Below are 15,116 nucleotides of genomic sequence, written 5' to 3'. Positions count from 1 at the left end.
TGGTATACCTCACCTGCTTGCCATGCAGAGGTATGGAAAAGTTAGTAGGTAGGGCTTCATGAAAAGAGGGTTGCAGTCCTCAGAGTGTGGTGGAGATGGACTCTGGTACAGTGGAAGTGTTGGGTGAGCTCTATTACGGGCATTTTCAGCTCAGGAGTGGGCTTGTTCCGGGCCCTGGAGCTAAATCACAGAAGCCTCAGTCAGCATATAAGCCCTGTACTTGGGAAACAGTGAGGCTTTTGAGCTGCCCATAAACATTGGTCCGGGCAGCTCTGTGAACTTTGTGAGGATAGAGATGGAGTAATTATCGATAGTTGCTGCTGTTCTTTAGCATAAACGAAGGATTGCGGTGCAGGCAAAAGATGGCATGGTACGGCTCTTGGAAGGAAGGTGTACAGGAGTGGAATTTCAGGTGAAGAATATGAAGAGCTGTACTTGGACAAAATTGAGGAATTGGATGAGTGTACAATGAGGAGATGAAGTAAGAAGGGAAGTGTGTAGACGTAGTGGAAGATGACTTTAGGAGTCCGATGAAGAACATAAAAAGGGCACAGTGGGAGAGTGGTCTGGAATGGTCCGTAGCAGCTTCAGGTGTGCAACTATTCCAGATTATTGATTCTGGAAACAAGGCCAATGATGACTTCCAACCACTGGCAGAGTCCAACAAATCCTTAAGAAAACTGGCACTGAAGGAAGGAAATGTCCAGCCTCATTCGAATATATGGGGTGGGATTACAGCCCAGTATAATCAGGTCTGGTGTTCAAACATCTGGTAAATTCTGGTACAGTGGCCTTCACAAAATTAGGATAAGTGAATTTCCATATGATAGTTCTAGTCTGCCTGACTCATAATCAGGGTCTTAGTGTGTGTATGTGGTTGATGATGGAATTATGAGGTTGAAGTAAACAAGAACTGACCAAAGGACAAAAGGATGTCATTGTGGGTGGGGCTGAGCTTAATTGTAAAGAAGGCATTAAGAATATTTGGCAACAACATTTATAATGGTAAGGGATAACTGCAAGATGAAAATAAACAAAAGGGACTGGTGAAAAGTGGTAATTCATCCCACCTGAATGTGCCAGGAGTACGGCTTAGGATTTCTTGCCTTTGGGCTAGGCCCTAGACATGGGAGCTGCTAAATGCTAGAAATTGTATAGGCTCCTTTCGATACAGATTCATTCAGAACCTGGACACAAACGTTGTATTGCTTCTTTGAAAGTATTTCTTAGATTAATGCATATTCATTGTATGGGTGTCTTAGTTATGAAATAATTTATGTACTGGGATCAACTTAATTGATGTGAAAAAAATGTTTGTTGGTCTTACTGTGTATGATATTTTGATGTACATAGTTGATTAATTGTTATGAAATTTCTTAAGTAAATGGTGGCCACATCAATTGATTTGCGTGTCTAGAGATTTTCAAAACAGATTGTTTGTTGAATTGGTATCAGCAATGGCATACTATTTGTTATTTAAGAGGCATTTATAGACTTACAATTTCAAATCCAACTTTACCATAAGTTGTGATTTTAAATTGTTAGTTCAGTGACACCAAACTCCAAATTTCTATCTTTTCTCCAATTGGAGGTTACACTTAAAGGTTGCTTCAAGATAACCCCAATGTTAACCTATGTGAAAGATATGCCTTTCAGTAGTGAAAAATGAATTCAGTAGGACATGTTCAACTTAAAAGCACATGTTCAACTTTTTTAAATGCACTGCACCCTGCCCTTGGTGCTAGCTAGGGCCTACCTTAGGGGTGACTTACATATATTAACAAGCATTTGCAATGCAATGGGTCTTGCGTTTGCTTGAGTAAGAGGTATTTGCGCTGTAAATTCCGAACTGCACATTTCTTGCCACATAAAATGAAACAGAAGTTCGCTCGCAGTCAAACTTATTATCCGCAAAAATGCAATTATCCATGTAACAGGGTCGATGTGATGCAAAGCGCTCGACTACTGCCCAGTGAGATTGTGCTGGGTAGGGAATAAATAGAAAAAAGTAGTCCAGAAACCATACGGAAAAAACAGAGCCTCGTATTTTTTTCAGTAGTTGGCCGTTGTGCTCGAGGAGGGCTTAACACCAGTAAAAGCCTTGACGTATACATGCCTTCCACCAATGAAAGCAAGCAAATTTTAAAAGGCAAGCCCACAAACCAACCAAACTCATGGGCGTGGGTTGGGAGTGATTACAAGCCCATAGAGAGATTACAGCAAGGACAGAGCGGTTTGCGCTCGACCCAAAAAAGGAAGGTTTGGACTTGGCAAGTGGGAGAACCTGCCAGGTCAAAATAACATTTTAAAACTGCACACACAGGCTCTGCGTTTGTGTAAAAGGCTACTGGAGTGGGTGGCACACTCAATGCTGCAGGCCTACTGGTAGCATTTAATCTACAGGCCCCTAGCACATATAGTGCACTTTACTAGGGACTTTCAAGTAAATTAAATATGCCAATTGTAGAGAAGCCAATGTCACCATGTTTAGAGCACACAGCAACTGCACTTTAGCATTGGTTAGAAGTGGTAAGGTGCACAGAATCCTAAAGCCAACAAAAACAAATTCAGCAAAAAGTGAAGGGAAAGGGTAAATAGTCTGAGAATGACCCTGCAGAGAGTGCCAGGTCCAACATCTGCCCACTCCCATCCAAAAAGGCCCAATAATAGTGGGCCTCTTTTTGACATTACACTGTCAGAGTCTGTTTGACAGGTCTGCTACGTTTACAAATAACATTTGGGGTGCAGTTCGAAAGAGGGCAACAGGATGCCAAACAACTGTCTTGTTGCTGAAGAGTCAGCTTTTGTGCTGTCTCTGAGGCTGTTGTGGATACAGAACCTGTCTCAAACTGGAATTAGTGTTACCATTTACTATGAACATAGTACACTTCCCACAAACATTCACAGCCCTTAGAGCCCATGTTCAGTGTGTCTGAAGACGTCTACCATCAATGAAAATACTTAAAGAGGGTAGAGTTAGTCCCAGGAACCTTTACCATGTTGGTTAGGGTATCCCCAGGGGTCATTTCAGTCCCACTAGCTCATTACAGCTATAAATATAGTATCAGAAGAGGTGTGGACCTGCTGTCTGAGAACCAAGAAAAGCTTAGACGACTGGACCTGCTTTCCCTCTTGTACCCAGAACAAAGAAATGGACTCCAAGGATCATAAGGCTGACCTCCTGTTAAAGTTACAGGGAAATAACTGGCTAAAAGAGACCTTTTCCTGCAACTGGCTTGTTGGCCAATGGCAACTCCTGGAAAGGACTCACCTGCTGGTCTCTGCCTGCCACCCTGTGAGTCTCTAAGTGCCTCCCCTGATACCCTGTGGGGCTTTAGAAGTGTACTCCTGTGGTAGATTGGGATTTAAAGGCAAAGTCCGAAAGTAAAATCTTTGATCAGGATGAAACTGCATTCCATAGTGGTGAGAGTCAAACTGGACCCATGCCCTATTCTACCACAAACATTGACTATCATTCATGCCTGGCTTCTTGGAGCTATTTCACTTTAAAGAAATCTCTGAGTTCCCATATTAGATATTTGTTATTTTTGTGCCATTTTGTTGATTACATTTGCTCTCTTTTCCTAATTTATTTGGGGATTTTTTTTTGTTTGACATTTCATCTCCATCACTGTTTTGGTACTACGTAAATGCTTTTGACAGTGCCCTAAGTTAAGCCTGTCTGTTCTGTGCCATACACTATGGGTTTGAGCTGAGGTTAGTTTATTGACTTTGAGGGTTCACCCTGACAAGGACTGTGATTATTACTTGTGGTGGGTACTCAACTATCAACCCAATTTCTTACAGTGGACAATTAGTCAAATGTGATGGTTTCCAGTTCACTCAAGTGTTTTTGTCTGTGTTTTAGGCAGTCCAATTGGTGGGGCATTATATATGGACAATGTTTTACTCATGGGCTGTGACATTTTAATTGTTTGAATTCTTCACTACATTTTTGCAATGGGTTTTCTCTGTAGCAACATATTTATAGAAACAAGTGTAAATGTTGATGACTTTTTTGTTCAAGTGACAGTACCTATTTTCAAGAATTTGTGGGGTGCTTTTGGCACCAGAAGAAAATTAAAGGACCCAGTGAGGTTTTACTAGTCTTAGGAGAACATGTGGATATGTTGAAAAGGGAAGCTAGATTGCTAAAAAATGGAAGTAGAGGCTTTGTTGAGAAAGTTGAAAGGTGCGTAGGGCATTTACATTTTCCTTGCAAAGTAGAAAGTGCAGAACGAGATTGGGGTTCTTTGGGTCAGCCGCAGTTTTGCATCATTGTACTGAACATATAAAGGCAAGTGTGAAAGCTGACCTCAGATTTTGGGAAAATGTTCAATGATGTCACCATGTTGTTATTGGAGGATGACATGTTATGGAAATTGCATGTACTTTCAGATGCATCAGATGTTTGAGGTTTTGGCCTTTTCCTGAGTGGTAGGCAGGTGCTGAAGCATGGCCAAAAGGCTGGCAGACCTAAGGGAGCAAGATTGTCCTCTTGGAAGTTTTCCGTTGGTGTATGTGATGGTACTTTAGGTTATGGGACTGACTGATTGGAAAGTGATTTTTATGATTGCTAAGACATTTTTACATCAGAAGAATAAGTAACTATGGGGCTATGTAAGTGATATTGTTGCTTACTGATGTGGGATTTCTCCTTATGTTGATCTACAAGTTTTATAGAATATCAACAGCAGCTCTCTAACATCTAAATGGTACAGAACAAAGGGAACACACTGATAACTATAGTTGAATGGTACCTCCAAATGAAAGGAACAGAGGCTCACAGATTGTCGGTGTAGGTTTGATGATAGCAAGAAGGCATGCAGACCGGGGATGTTAAAACTGACGTGAAGGGCACAGGCCTAACAGCGTCTGAGGACTCATGTGACAATTTGTTGTTGTTCTCATAATTATGAAGGGTCAGCCTATATGAATCACAAACAGTTGTATTGTGTTCACATTGTCAAATTCCTTCAGCCACTTTGAGCTGTGTAATAGCGGTGGTTAAAGACTATGTAAAACCAGGCACTGGTTGGCTCTCGTTCAACTCTCATAATGAGATAGGCTCAAATTTGTCAAGATTAATTGTATTTTAGATAGGGGAACATACACAGCCAAGACTGAGGTCACAGGTATCTACAGTTTTGATGCCACTGTAGGGTGTAATCTCACTGAAGCACAACTAAATGGTTTCTGTCCAGAATGTTTACCTATTTTGAACCAAATCATTATCACTTGTGCAGAACTAAAGGCCTTTTGTACTGAAACAAGAGAGCTCCGAAGACCGTAAACAGGGGACACTGTTGTAAGCTACATTGTTTTCACTGTCTTCGTAAACGTAAGGAGCAGGTCATTGAGTCTAAGTTTGGCAAGTAACGAAATACAGAGAAACAAGCAATTGCTGGAACGTTCTAACCTCAAGCCTTTTAGATTGAGCCTGCTAGACTCTGCTAGCTGTCTGGTTGAAGTTTTATTGTCAGCTTCCCAGGAGCGTACAGTGGGTTTAACATCCACCCTTTGGTTACCATTGGTTGGCTTAATTTTCACTCTCATGTGCTTGCTTATTATTCAATGGCTTGTCTTGTCCATTTTGTGTTTGCCCTTAACCTGGAGCTTTGCCTCTTTACTTGTTTTCCTCCACTGCATCCTTTAAGGGAACTACTTTTTACTTTTTGCTTAAGCACTCCAGGAGAGTGCATGTGTTTTTCCAGCTGTCTCCTGCATGTTCTTCACTCCCTCAACACTCCATGTTGCTCTCTATCAGCATGTGCTTCTCTGCCTCACCCGTTCTTGTTCAACTCACTCATGTGCTTCTCCCTTTGCCTCATGTTGTGTCTTCTCTTGTGTGACCCCTTGAACCCTTTTTGCTCCCTTCCTTGTGTGTGCTTCTTTCCCTTTTCCTACCACACCCCTGATCCATTCCTTCATTGCCCCAGTGCATGCCCCACATCGTCCTATTCTTATTTTAGCTTTTTTTGAATGGATGGATGGCCAGCAAATTGTTGCACGTCCTTCCGCCTTTTAAATAAAAGGGCTTTACACTAATATGCTTTCAATGTTGCTCTCATCACATGCATGTCTTATGGCATGTCCGCAAATCGATAGTTGCATGCTTGCACCTACAAATTTACATAGCCATCAAAAGGCACGTAATGCAACTTTTTTTTGTTGCCTTTTTTCATGCTCTGCAGCATCTGCATTTTTGATGATGCTGTACAGCAGGATAGAAGGCATTGGCATAGCCAATAGTTCTCAAAAGTGAGTCCAATTGGATTTGCCAATGCTTGTTTCTTCTGCTCCTAGGTGAAGTTGTGAGATTCTAATAGGACTATCGTAGACCTCTAACAGGTTGATATTTCTGCAATCTACATTTCAAGCATACAGAATCATTACTGTCAATACTCCTTTGTGAGAGTCTTGCACTGTATCTTCCTGGACTTGAGACAAAGCAAACTACCGAGCATCAGTGCCTTATGTGTTCTCTTGGATGCATTGGTTACCAGTATGTGTTGAATTTTGCACACTTTTAGTTTCCATGGTTTAGATTTATCCATTCCGGAAAACAGAGCATTATCACTGTCCAGTGTATGCCCAACTATGGCAATGTCTTTTTTAGACCTCACTTCTACCCCCAGTGACTAGTCCTAAAAAGTTTTTTGTTCTTGAAACAATTCTCCCTTAAGTTTCTTGTCATCTTAGTGGGACAACTGCCACATTGCCAGGAGTCATCCTTATCCTTCAGCAATCTAAATATCAAGTTGTTGCCATCAATTCTAAGCCATATTACCCATAGTCTGTCAGATCAACAGCAGGAGTGGCCTCTCCATGACAGTGGAGGCATGTTAGCCTGCTGCAAAAATGCCCCAGAGCTGCTGCAAAATAAAGTGGTAATAAAGATTATTTATAACCATTTTATTTTTCAGCTATCTGTCCTGAACAGAGTGTTAGGATGGGTCAAGGCAATTGCTGTTGAGTGGTAGCAGGGAGCTGTACACTATGTTTAAAGTGCTCATGTCCCTTCGGCCGGCCGTCTTGGGACGGACAGCCTGACATGCACATTTTTTACTTCTCTAACCCAGCTGTCTTAAAACAGCTGGGTTAGAGAAAGCAAAGGCCTCCAGTGCTCCTAAGAGCGCTGAGAGAGACCACTCCCGCCATTCCTGACGCATCTCTCACGCCGCTTAACGGCATAAGAGCAGCGCTAGAACTGTGTAGTGCAGTTTCCTGGGTCTGGAGCTTTGACGAAAGAAGACACTGGAGCGAGGAGTATGTTGTGGAAAGTCGGTAAGGCAAGTGCCTCTTTTTTATTGTTATATCAACCGGACCTGTATTTTGCCTGCCCCACCCCTCTAAATGCATGGCAGCTACCACTGATCAACAGATCAGGAAAACTATCCCCAAACTGTGTACTGTGCAGTCATCAAGTCGAACAATCCAATCCACAATAATAGCTGTGGGTCGGGAGAAAGGGGAGAGGGTGTGCTGGTGGGATAGGAACAGGGAAAGGGGGTACAGTGGAATGAAACTTCAATATTTATTTATTGTGAGTGTGTTACTAGTAGCAGGTTTGTGCTAAAGTACAGAAGAAAGTAGGCTGCTACCTATTTCTACCCAAAACCTAAAGGAGGCTGTTCTTTGTCTCTTATCCATTCTACCTACCTAAATGAGGTCGCCATCAGGAGGAATGTTAATTACATCTTCATTAATGTCGGAAAGAATCACAACTAATTGTAAAATAATAAAAAAATAAAAAAATGAGGAGGAGGAGTGCAGCAAATAAGAGTGGGGGAGGGTAGTAAATAACGAATCAATAGGGAAGTAATAATTGCCAAGGGACTGAGATAAATGGGCAGAAAAACTATTCTTTTTAGGCCAGGGAACAGAGTTCAGCATGCAGAGAAACTGTTCACAGTGGTGAATTCTACATTATTCCTTCAGTTTTATTGGAAAAACACCTTTTGGATTATTTCTAAGGTATGTACATTATGATGTTTCCATGTTTCTTGAATATGACTGCAACTGCAGTTAAAACTAAGGCCATGTCCTTCTAAGTGAAAGCAGTTTATGATCCTTGTTGTTCTTGACTCTACAACTTGATTAGGCTCACATATTCCTTCTAAGTGATTTGAAAACTAGACATTTTCTAAATGGAACCATCACACAAACAGACTAGAGATGTTTGCATGCTTTTCTTTTTCAGCTTGGTGACTTATTAATTTACTTCTTAGCGATTTGATTTTGCTATTTTGTGCAGTGATCATTTGTACTTGACTATTTTGTGCAACTTTGAACTCTCTCAACTTTCAGCTATTTTTCTTTAGTTTCTTAACTCAGGCCTTTTTCCCCATCCCTATATTAGATTCACAGCATGACAGATCATCCAGAGTTTTTCAGTAAAACCTAGTAAAATGATATTCCCTGGCTACACTTCGATTGCAGCTCTTTGAATTTAATGAAGAGAAATAAAATAAGTTTTGCTTTAATCATTTGCTTTTGTTGTCTGTATAATGATGTTTCGTGTTCCAGTGAACGCAGCAATATTTAGTGATGCTAAAAAACATATGTCGCACTACATTGTTGTTCGTCGGATTTTTTGAGCTAAAAGTGCTATATAAAAAGAGATTGACAAGGATGTGCTTGTGTGCTTCTGTTTTCAGCCTGCAGTGCGGGAAGCTGGGGGCAGCACTGTGAAGACAAATGTGAATGTGTAAATGCTAATTACACCTGTGACCCTGTCAGCGGGCAGTGCCTCTGTGAACCTGGATATGTAGGATCACGCTGTGAGCAGAGTAAGCAGTAATAGCAAAAAAAACTTACTGCAGATCAGGAAAATATATTGCTTTTCCTATAGAAGTTTCAAAAAGAATAGCATCACAACAGGTATTTTTAAGGTTTATAAAAAACTGCTTTGTTGAGTTTACCCAATTTACTTAGGATGGTAGTAATCCTGATGTCTAACTCAAATGTTCCAGAAAATGAGTTCTGCTCGCGCAAGTGTCTATAGAGAGAAGAGCAAACATGCACAGATTAGGGGAAATTGTATATAGTACATTGGAACATGCCTGGTATTATAGTGGGGCACCACTGGGAAATGGCATTTCATTTTATTTATAGACATTCATTTTCTGGTGGTTTCATAATTTTATCCATCACTATATTCTAGAATTGTTGTCGTCTTAAAAATGCAGGTACACTATTCGTCTTTTTTATTTCTTATCTTTTGTAATCTGACACTTCTATTAAAATTGATCACTGGAGAGGATACAGTGCACCCTGCTGTGTTTGTGCTCTTTCACAAAACTGTCAGCTGACTCCGTAAAGTCCACCCTATCCACGGCCTCCTTAGTGGCAACAGCCTGCATCTATGCCTAAATAAGTTTAATATATAATATACAGTCTTGTTTTAAAATCCATTGATATTATCTCATTCACCATGTTAATTACTCATTAACGCCCCTAAATGCATATATCCAAACTGCTGCTACCCACGTCCCACATTTGTTGCCCTAAACAGCGTTGATTTTGAGAAAACCCCTAACACTCAATCTGGTGCAAATAACTTGTCTTCTCGCTTTACATGTCCAAAAGACAATGCTGCAACACCAAAGTTTCAATCATTTTTGTGGGCCCCTGAAAAAGTGCTAAATCCAGCAATAAAAAAAAACTAAAGCCTGTGGCACAGGGTTAGAAACTTGAAGAATGGGATACAACTACGAAGCAAGAATTGGAAATTACATTACACATTTGGGGTAAAGAGGTCAGTAGTGCTTCAGTTGCAGGTCTAAGATAGGTGAGCCACAGTTAACTTGACATCCATTCTTTCCTGTGCAGAATGCATGGAAGGGACCTTTGGCCAAGGCTGTGCATTCAGATGTCAATGCCAGAATCAAGGTGACTGCGACCATGTCAGTGGAGCGTGTACCTGCAAAGCCGGTTGGACAGGAATGTTCTGTGAGAAAGGTATTCTTAAATTTCCTTTTATATATTCATTCATGATATGTGTATATGACATCACATATAGTACAGAGGACTCTCCCTATGCAATTCATAGGAAACAGTTTTTAAGTCCCATTCATAAAAAGCATAGATTTAGACACTGTAGGCAAGCGCTGTTGTTTTTTTAAAAACTTAGATAGTCCATTGGTATGTAAGGCAGTAGAGTCATTCGTATGGAAGGCAATCAACATTTGGAGAGGGGCAATTTCACTAGGATAAGGTTTGCACATATGCCAGTGGATTCTTCTTGATATGCACTTTATAATTTATTGCTGCTACCTTATGAAGTTTTATGCTTTTATTTGGATGGTATGTTTTTGTTAATGATTGCTTGTGTGTTTTATATTTTTATGTACTTTTATACTACAGAAATGCAGCGAAATAAAAATATGATAGGGACGGATTCTCCCTATCATAATAGCAGCCATTTTAAGGTTGTTGTTGCAATGTTTTCCTTTTTATGATCCCTCAAGGGATTTTTATGGCAGTCATAATTGAAACATGGTTTGCATACAGTCCTCAACTTGGATACTTTTTGCCTTTTAAACAACCCTGTTTCTTATATAGTGCTTCAAGCGCCACTTCCACCATTCGTAAACAAATGGTGTTATTTTTGCATAATGAAATGGTACTGAGTTTTCCAATCACAAAAGGATGAAAGGTTAACAGAGCCTTGGTGAGATTTAAACTCTTGAGGAGCAAATGCTTCAAAATTACAGCAGAAAGCATTTAACTTACTTAACCATCCTGTCATCAGCTAATTCTTTACAGGCATCTATAAGCATCTTTTTCTTTGTAGATCTCGGGGAAATCAGTGAAAACACTAGAAGTGTGTTTCGGACAAGATGTTGGAAACATTGCAAGCACTAAAACAGTCGTAGATTCAACCTTGGACTGATTTTTTTTCCAAATAAGAAGCTCAGTCCAAATAGGTTTCTGTGTCGTTGGGCACATTTTGTGTGAAATCTGAACATATAATTGAAAAAGCTCAGGACAGTCCATTTTTACAAAATAGGGATAACCCACAAGTGCATGTGGACAGCCAAAATCTAGTAGTACCTTGGATATGAATTTTACCATTTGATCTTCAGTGGGATCCACCTTCAGAACATACATGAACTGAGAATAGGATTTTATTCCTGTTCTGGATTCCCTCAGTCAGATGCATTCATTTGTTATCTAATGCTCCAACTAGGCGAAGGTACCAAATAAAGTCTGTGAATAAATGCATACAGCTGTCTAAAGATTATTTTCCGATTTAGAGACAGTAATCCATTCCAACCCCCTATCCGCCAAACTGAAGGTCCACCCACCCACCTCACCTCATTTAGAGTGGGGCACTACTGTCTCTCCACAGTTGGCATACACTTCCAACGACCTGACAGAGTAAGGGCCAGCTGAAGTTTTTCCATTTGTCTGTCTGCCTTATTTAGTGTGGGCAAACAAATAGCAAGTTTTCACTGTCTGTCAACATCATGATAAACTGCAAAATGAAAACGCCCCTGGTAAGCTGTTTATTGCTTTTTTATTTTCAAAGACAAAAACCTGCTTTGGTATTTTGTTAATGGAAAATAAAAAAGATCACTGAAAGTTTGCCATATGACTTTGTCACATTGACAAAGCCGTCTATCGAAATTTAAATGCATTGGCATGGTGGCGGTCATCTCTAAATATGGCAGGCAAGAAAAATTTAAATCAGGCCTTTTGTTTTTTTTTAGAGATGGATTACTATGTAGTCCACCTGCACTTCAAAGAAGAACTTAATTTGCATGTTGCCATTAAAATATTAGGAGCTATTTGAATGTATAAGATTGAGCATTTTAACTAGCAAAACAAAACAAAAATGACCCTGAATATCACTTTTAACTTTACTTGAAAATAGTTTATTGTTTTGCTTGCTTAGATTTACCCTCACTAGTTATTATACATTTGTATAACTTTTTCTTTAAGCATTAAGCATTTCGTACTTTTTAAAACTCATACATTGTCTTACCTTTCCATCACTTTTGTTTTAAAGGAATAGTAACTAGTTGTATCTTAAATCACAATTCGGCTTTATAGAAACTGTTGAACACTCTATGAAATAGTCTAAAGTGACAAAACTGCTAGAGATTACAACTTTTCCTCATCCAACTAGGAAAAACTCAAACAAATGTTCCAGTGTCATGTTTCACTGAAATAGCATGAGAATGATATATTCTTAAGTACTGCACCATCATGAAAGGGATGTCACCTGCTCCCACAAATACCTCCAAAACTTATCTTATTTACAACAGGTGGAAAGCTGATTAAAGATTGCTGATTCCATATTCGTTAAATCAAGATTTAAAGATAAATATCTGTTTGTTACGACACAGTTAACCGTAATCTTATAATCAAGATTACTCACTCACACAAGACTTCATATAATCTTGGTCAATATTGAAGGCAAATAATTATTATATATACACACTGCACCCCAAAATTTACAATGGCATATCTGTTCATATTGCAACTACAAACTAGCAGATAGCTCATTCCATTATATCCAAGACTCTTCATGATATTCTGTAGAAGGCAAAATTGCCTATTGATTTCTGAGCTGGAAGGAAAATGTAAAAAAACAACTATTTGCCAAATTAAGATGAGCCTTCTAATTACAACTGTAGACATATCACGGGGCAGAATCAGGAGGCCATTGAGGCCATCCACTCCTTTCTAACATGAAAATAAGAGAATAGATTCCTGTATTCACATATTTGGGTTCAAGAGGCTCTAATGAATCCCCTGTTGGTGTATGTGCAATTTTCAATGGTGTCTTAGGCCATGCTAGATCATTTTACCATAATCACAACAAGTGCTCACTAAGTAGAGGGATGCCATTCATTATTGCCAATCTCAAATTGCCTTCTCAGCTGATTGTGAGTTTGCCAGTGTGGCTCGTGTAATGAATGTCCTTGAGCTGCGTGAACTGCTGGCTCAGTTTGGCCCTTCATAACTTTTGTTGTTGACCCAGTATGGTTCCCACATCTTAAGACCACTGAATGTGTTTTATTATATATTTACTGGTTCAAAATCACAGCACCAGCCTCGTGTATTTGTGGGGTATCTGGTGTTCCTGGCTTTAGTACCAGTGGAACAGTAATGCATAATGCTAAAACCTTTCAGCAGAAAGTACATGAGGAGAGCCTACAGATCGGTAAACTTTTGGCATGGTCCAGTAGGAGTAAAACGAGACATAATAAGAGTCACACTATTTGCAATCCGATTACTAAGACTCAAACAAGCCATAAATAAGAGATAGCACAGATATTATATCAACATTACCAGGACCTGTATCAAACAGTAGATAAAGTCTCCATGATAGAGCTAGAACAATGTCTTAGCATCTTTGAACTCCCCATATTGCCTCAATCGTATAAGAGTAGTCTTATAGAGAAAATATCTTTGCCTGAGGTTGATAGCCATAAAAGCAATCACAAATGCAAAAGCATGTGAGAGCGATGGTATCCCAATAACATTTTATATGGAATTTGCTTCAAAACTTCTACCTTTTCTTGACAGATGGCCTGATTTAGAGTTTGGCGTAGAGGGTTACTCAGTCACAAACGTGACAGATATCACATCCATCGTATTACAATCCAATTATATCCTATGGAGATCATACTAGGGTGAATGAGTTATCCGTCACGTTTATGACAGAGTAACCCATCAGTCAAAATCTAAATCAGGCCCGAGTTAGTTAATCCAATCTTGCAGGGAATGGATGTTCAAAACTTGTTACTGAGGCAATGGAGTCAGCTTTTTTTTTAAAAAAAGGTAAGTCACCTCTTAATTTATACTCATATAGGCCAATTGGTCTATTAAATTTCAACCATAAGCTTTTCACCAAAGTGATTGGTACATAATTAATGCATGTGGTGTAAAAAGTTGTTCAGAAAGACTAAAATGGGTTTATATCTGGTAGATCATGTTGTCAAATACAAGCTGTCTGGTACAGGCAATCAATTATTTTCTATTAACAGTTTAAAAACAGCAATAATCTTGATCAATGCTGAAAAAGTCTTTGACCTAGACAACTGGGATTCATTATTTGAAAATTTTGATTTCCCTAAGAAATTTTTATCAATGCTTCGTACTGTTCATAAGGCTGCAGAGGCTGAGTTATTGATGCCAAGGAGATTGGCACGGTGGCAATTAAGAGAGGTGCCCACCAGGGTTGTCCAATGTCTCTGCTTTTATTTACTTTTTTTATTGAGCCTCTGATTCATTCCCCTTGTAGAAGGGATGTAAAAAATTAAGCTTTTTGCTGACACTTTTAATATCTCACAGATAATAAAAATAATATTCAAGGAGAGCACAATATAATTCAGTAATTTAACGCAGTGGGTGAGTATAAGATTAACTACTCAAAATTGGAGGTTTTGTTGTTCAGGGCAGTGGCAAGCAATATTCCTCACTGTTTGCAACAACAGCTGGCTTTTAATCATCTAGTACGCTATTTGGGAATTTTATTCACCTCAAATTTTGTAGACCTGTTTCATCTTAATTATCTGACTATGTTGGGGAAAGTCAAAGACCTAATAAATAAATGGACATTACTTCCATTATCAATGATTGGATGAGTTTCACTGATATAATGTTGATTTTACTTTTATTCGTGTTTCATTTTGCTTATGTGCAATTAGAGTGAATAATTTATTTTCCATGAACTGGATTCCCTCGTTGGTAAATTTATATGGAGTAACAAAATAAATAAAAACGGGGGAACGGGGATTAGCTTTACCTCACTTACAGAATTCTTATTTAGCATTCGTTTTGGACAGCAATGTGTGATTCAATCATCCAGGCAAGTTAATAGAAAATTTTCTTTTGATCCATGTTAGCAAAGAATCAATGCCAGTCATTTTGAAAATTGCTAAATTACAGAAAAAAACTATATATCAAATGGGCCATAATATGATGACTCAAATGAAACAGTTCTTTGGGAAATGGAATATTCCCTTATGCCATGCATTTATTTCATTAAAGGAGTGTAAATACATGGGATTGGCTATTTGATGACCTATTTTAGCAAGATGAAACATCAAAGGGTTTTGTCTATTTGATGTTTTCTTTAATAATCAGAGGGTGAAAAC

General features: G+C 39.1%; 1 protein-coding gene across 1 annotated transcript in view; it reads left to right on the top strand.

Moving 5' to 3' along the window:
- The window catches only part of LOC138265069 (multiple epidermal growth factor-like domains protein 6), a 768,694-nt gene that overhangs the window by 662,300 nt on the left and 91,278 nt on the right, over nucleotides 1-15,116 (top strand). Inside the window, exons 18-19 of the mRNA XM_069212617.1 lie at nucleotides 8,661-8,792; nucleotides 9,835-9,963. Coding sequence (XP_069068718.1) covers nucleotides 8,661-8,792; nucleotides 9,835-9,963 — 261 coding nt within the window. The remainder of the gene's footprint in view (nucleotides 1-8,660; nucleotides 8,793-9,834; nucleotides 9,964-15,116) is intronic.

Source organism: Pleurodeles waltl, chromosome 11, assembly GCF_031143425.1.
Source record: "Pleurodeles waltl isolate 20211129_DDA chromosome 11, aPleWal1.hap1.20221129, whole genome shotgun sequence".
Classification (NCBI taxonomy): domain Eukaryota; kingdom Metazoa; phylum Chordata; class Amphibia; order Caudata; family Salamandridae; genus Pleurodeles; species Pleurodeles waltl.
Note: the sequence above shows the minus strand (reverse complement) of the source record. Positions and strands in the feature narration are given on the sequence as shown.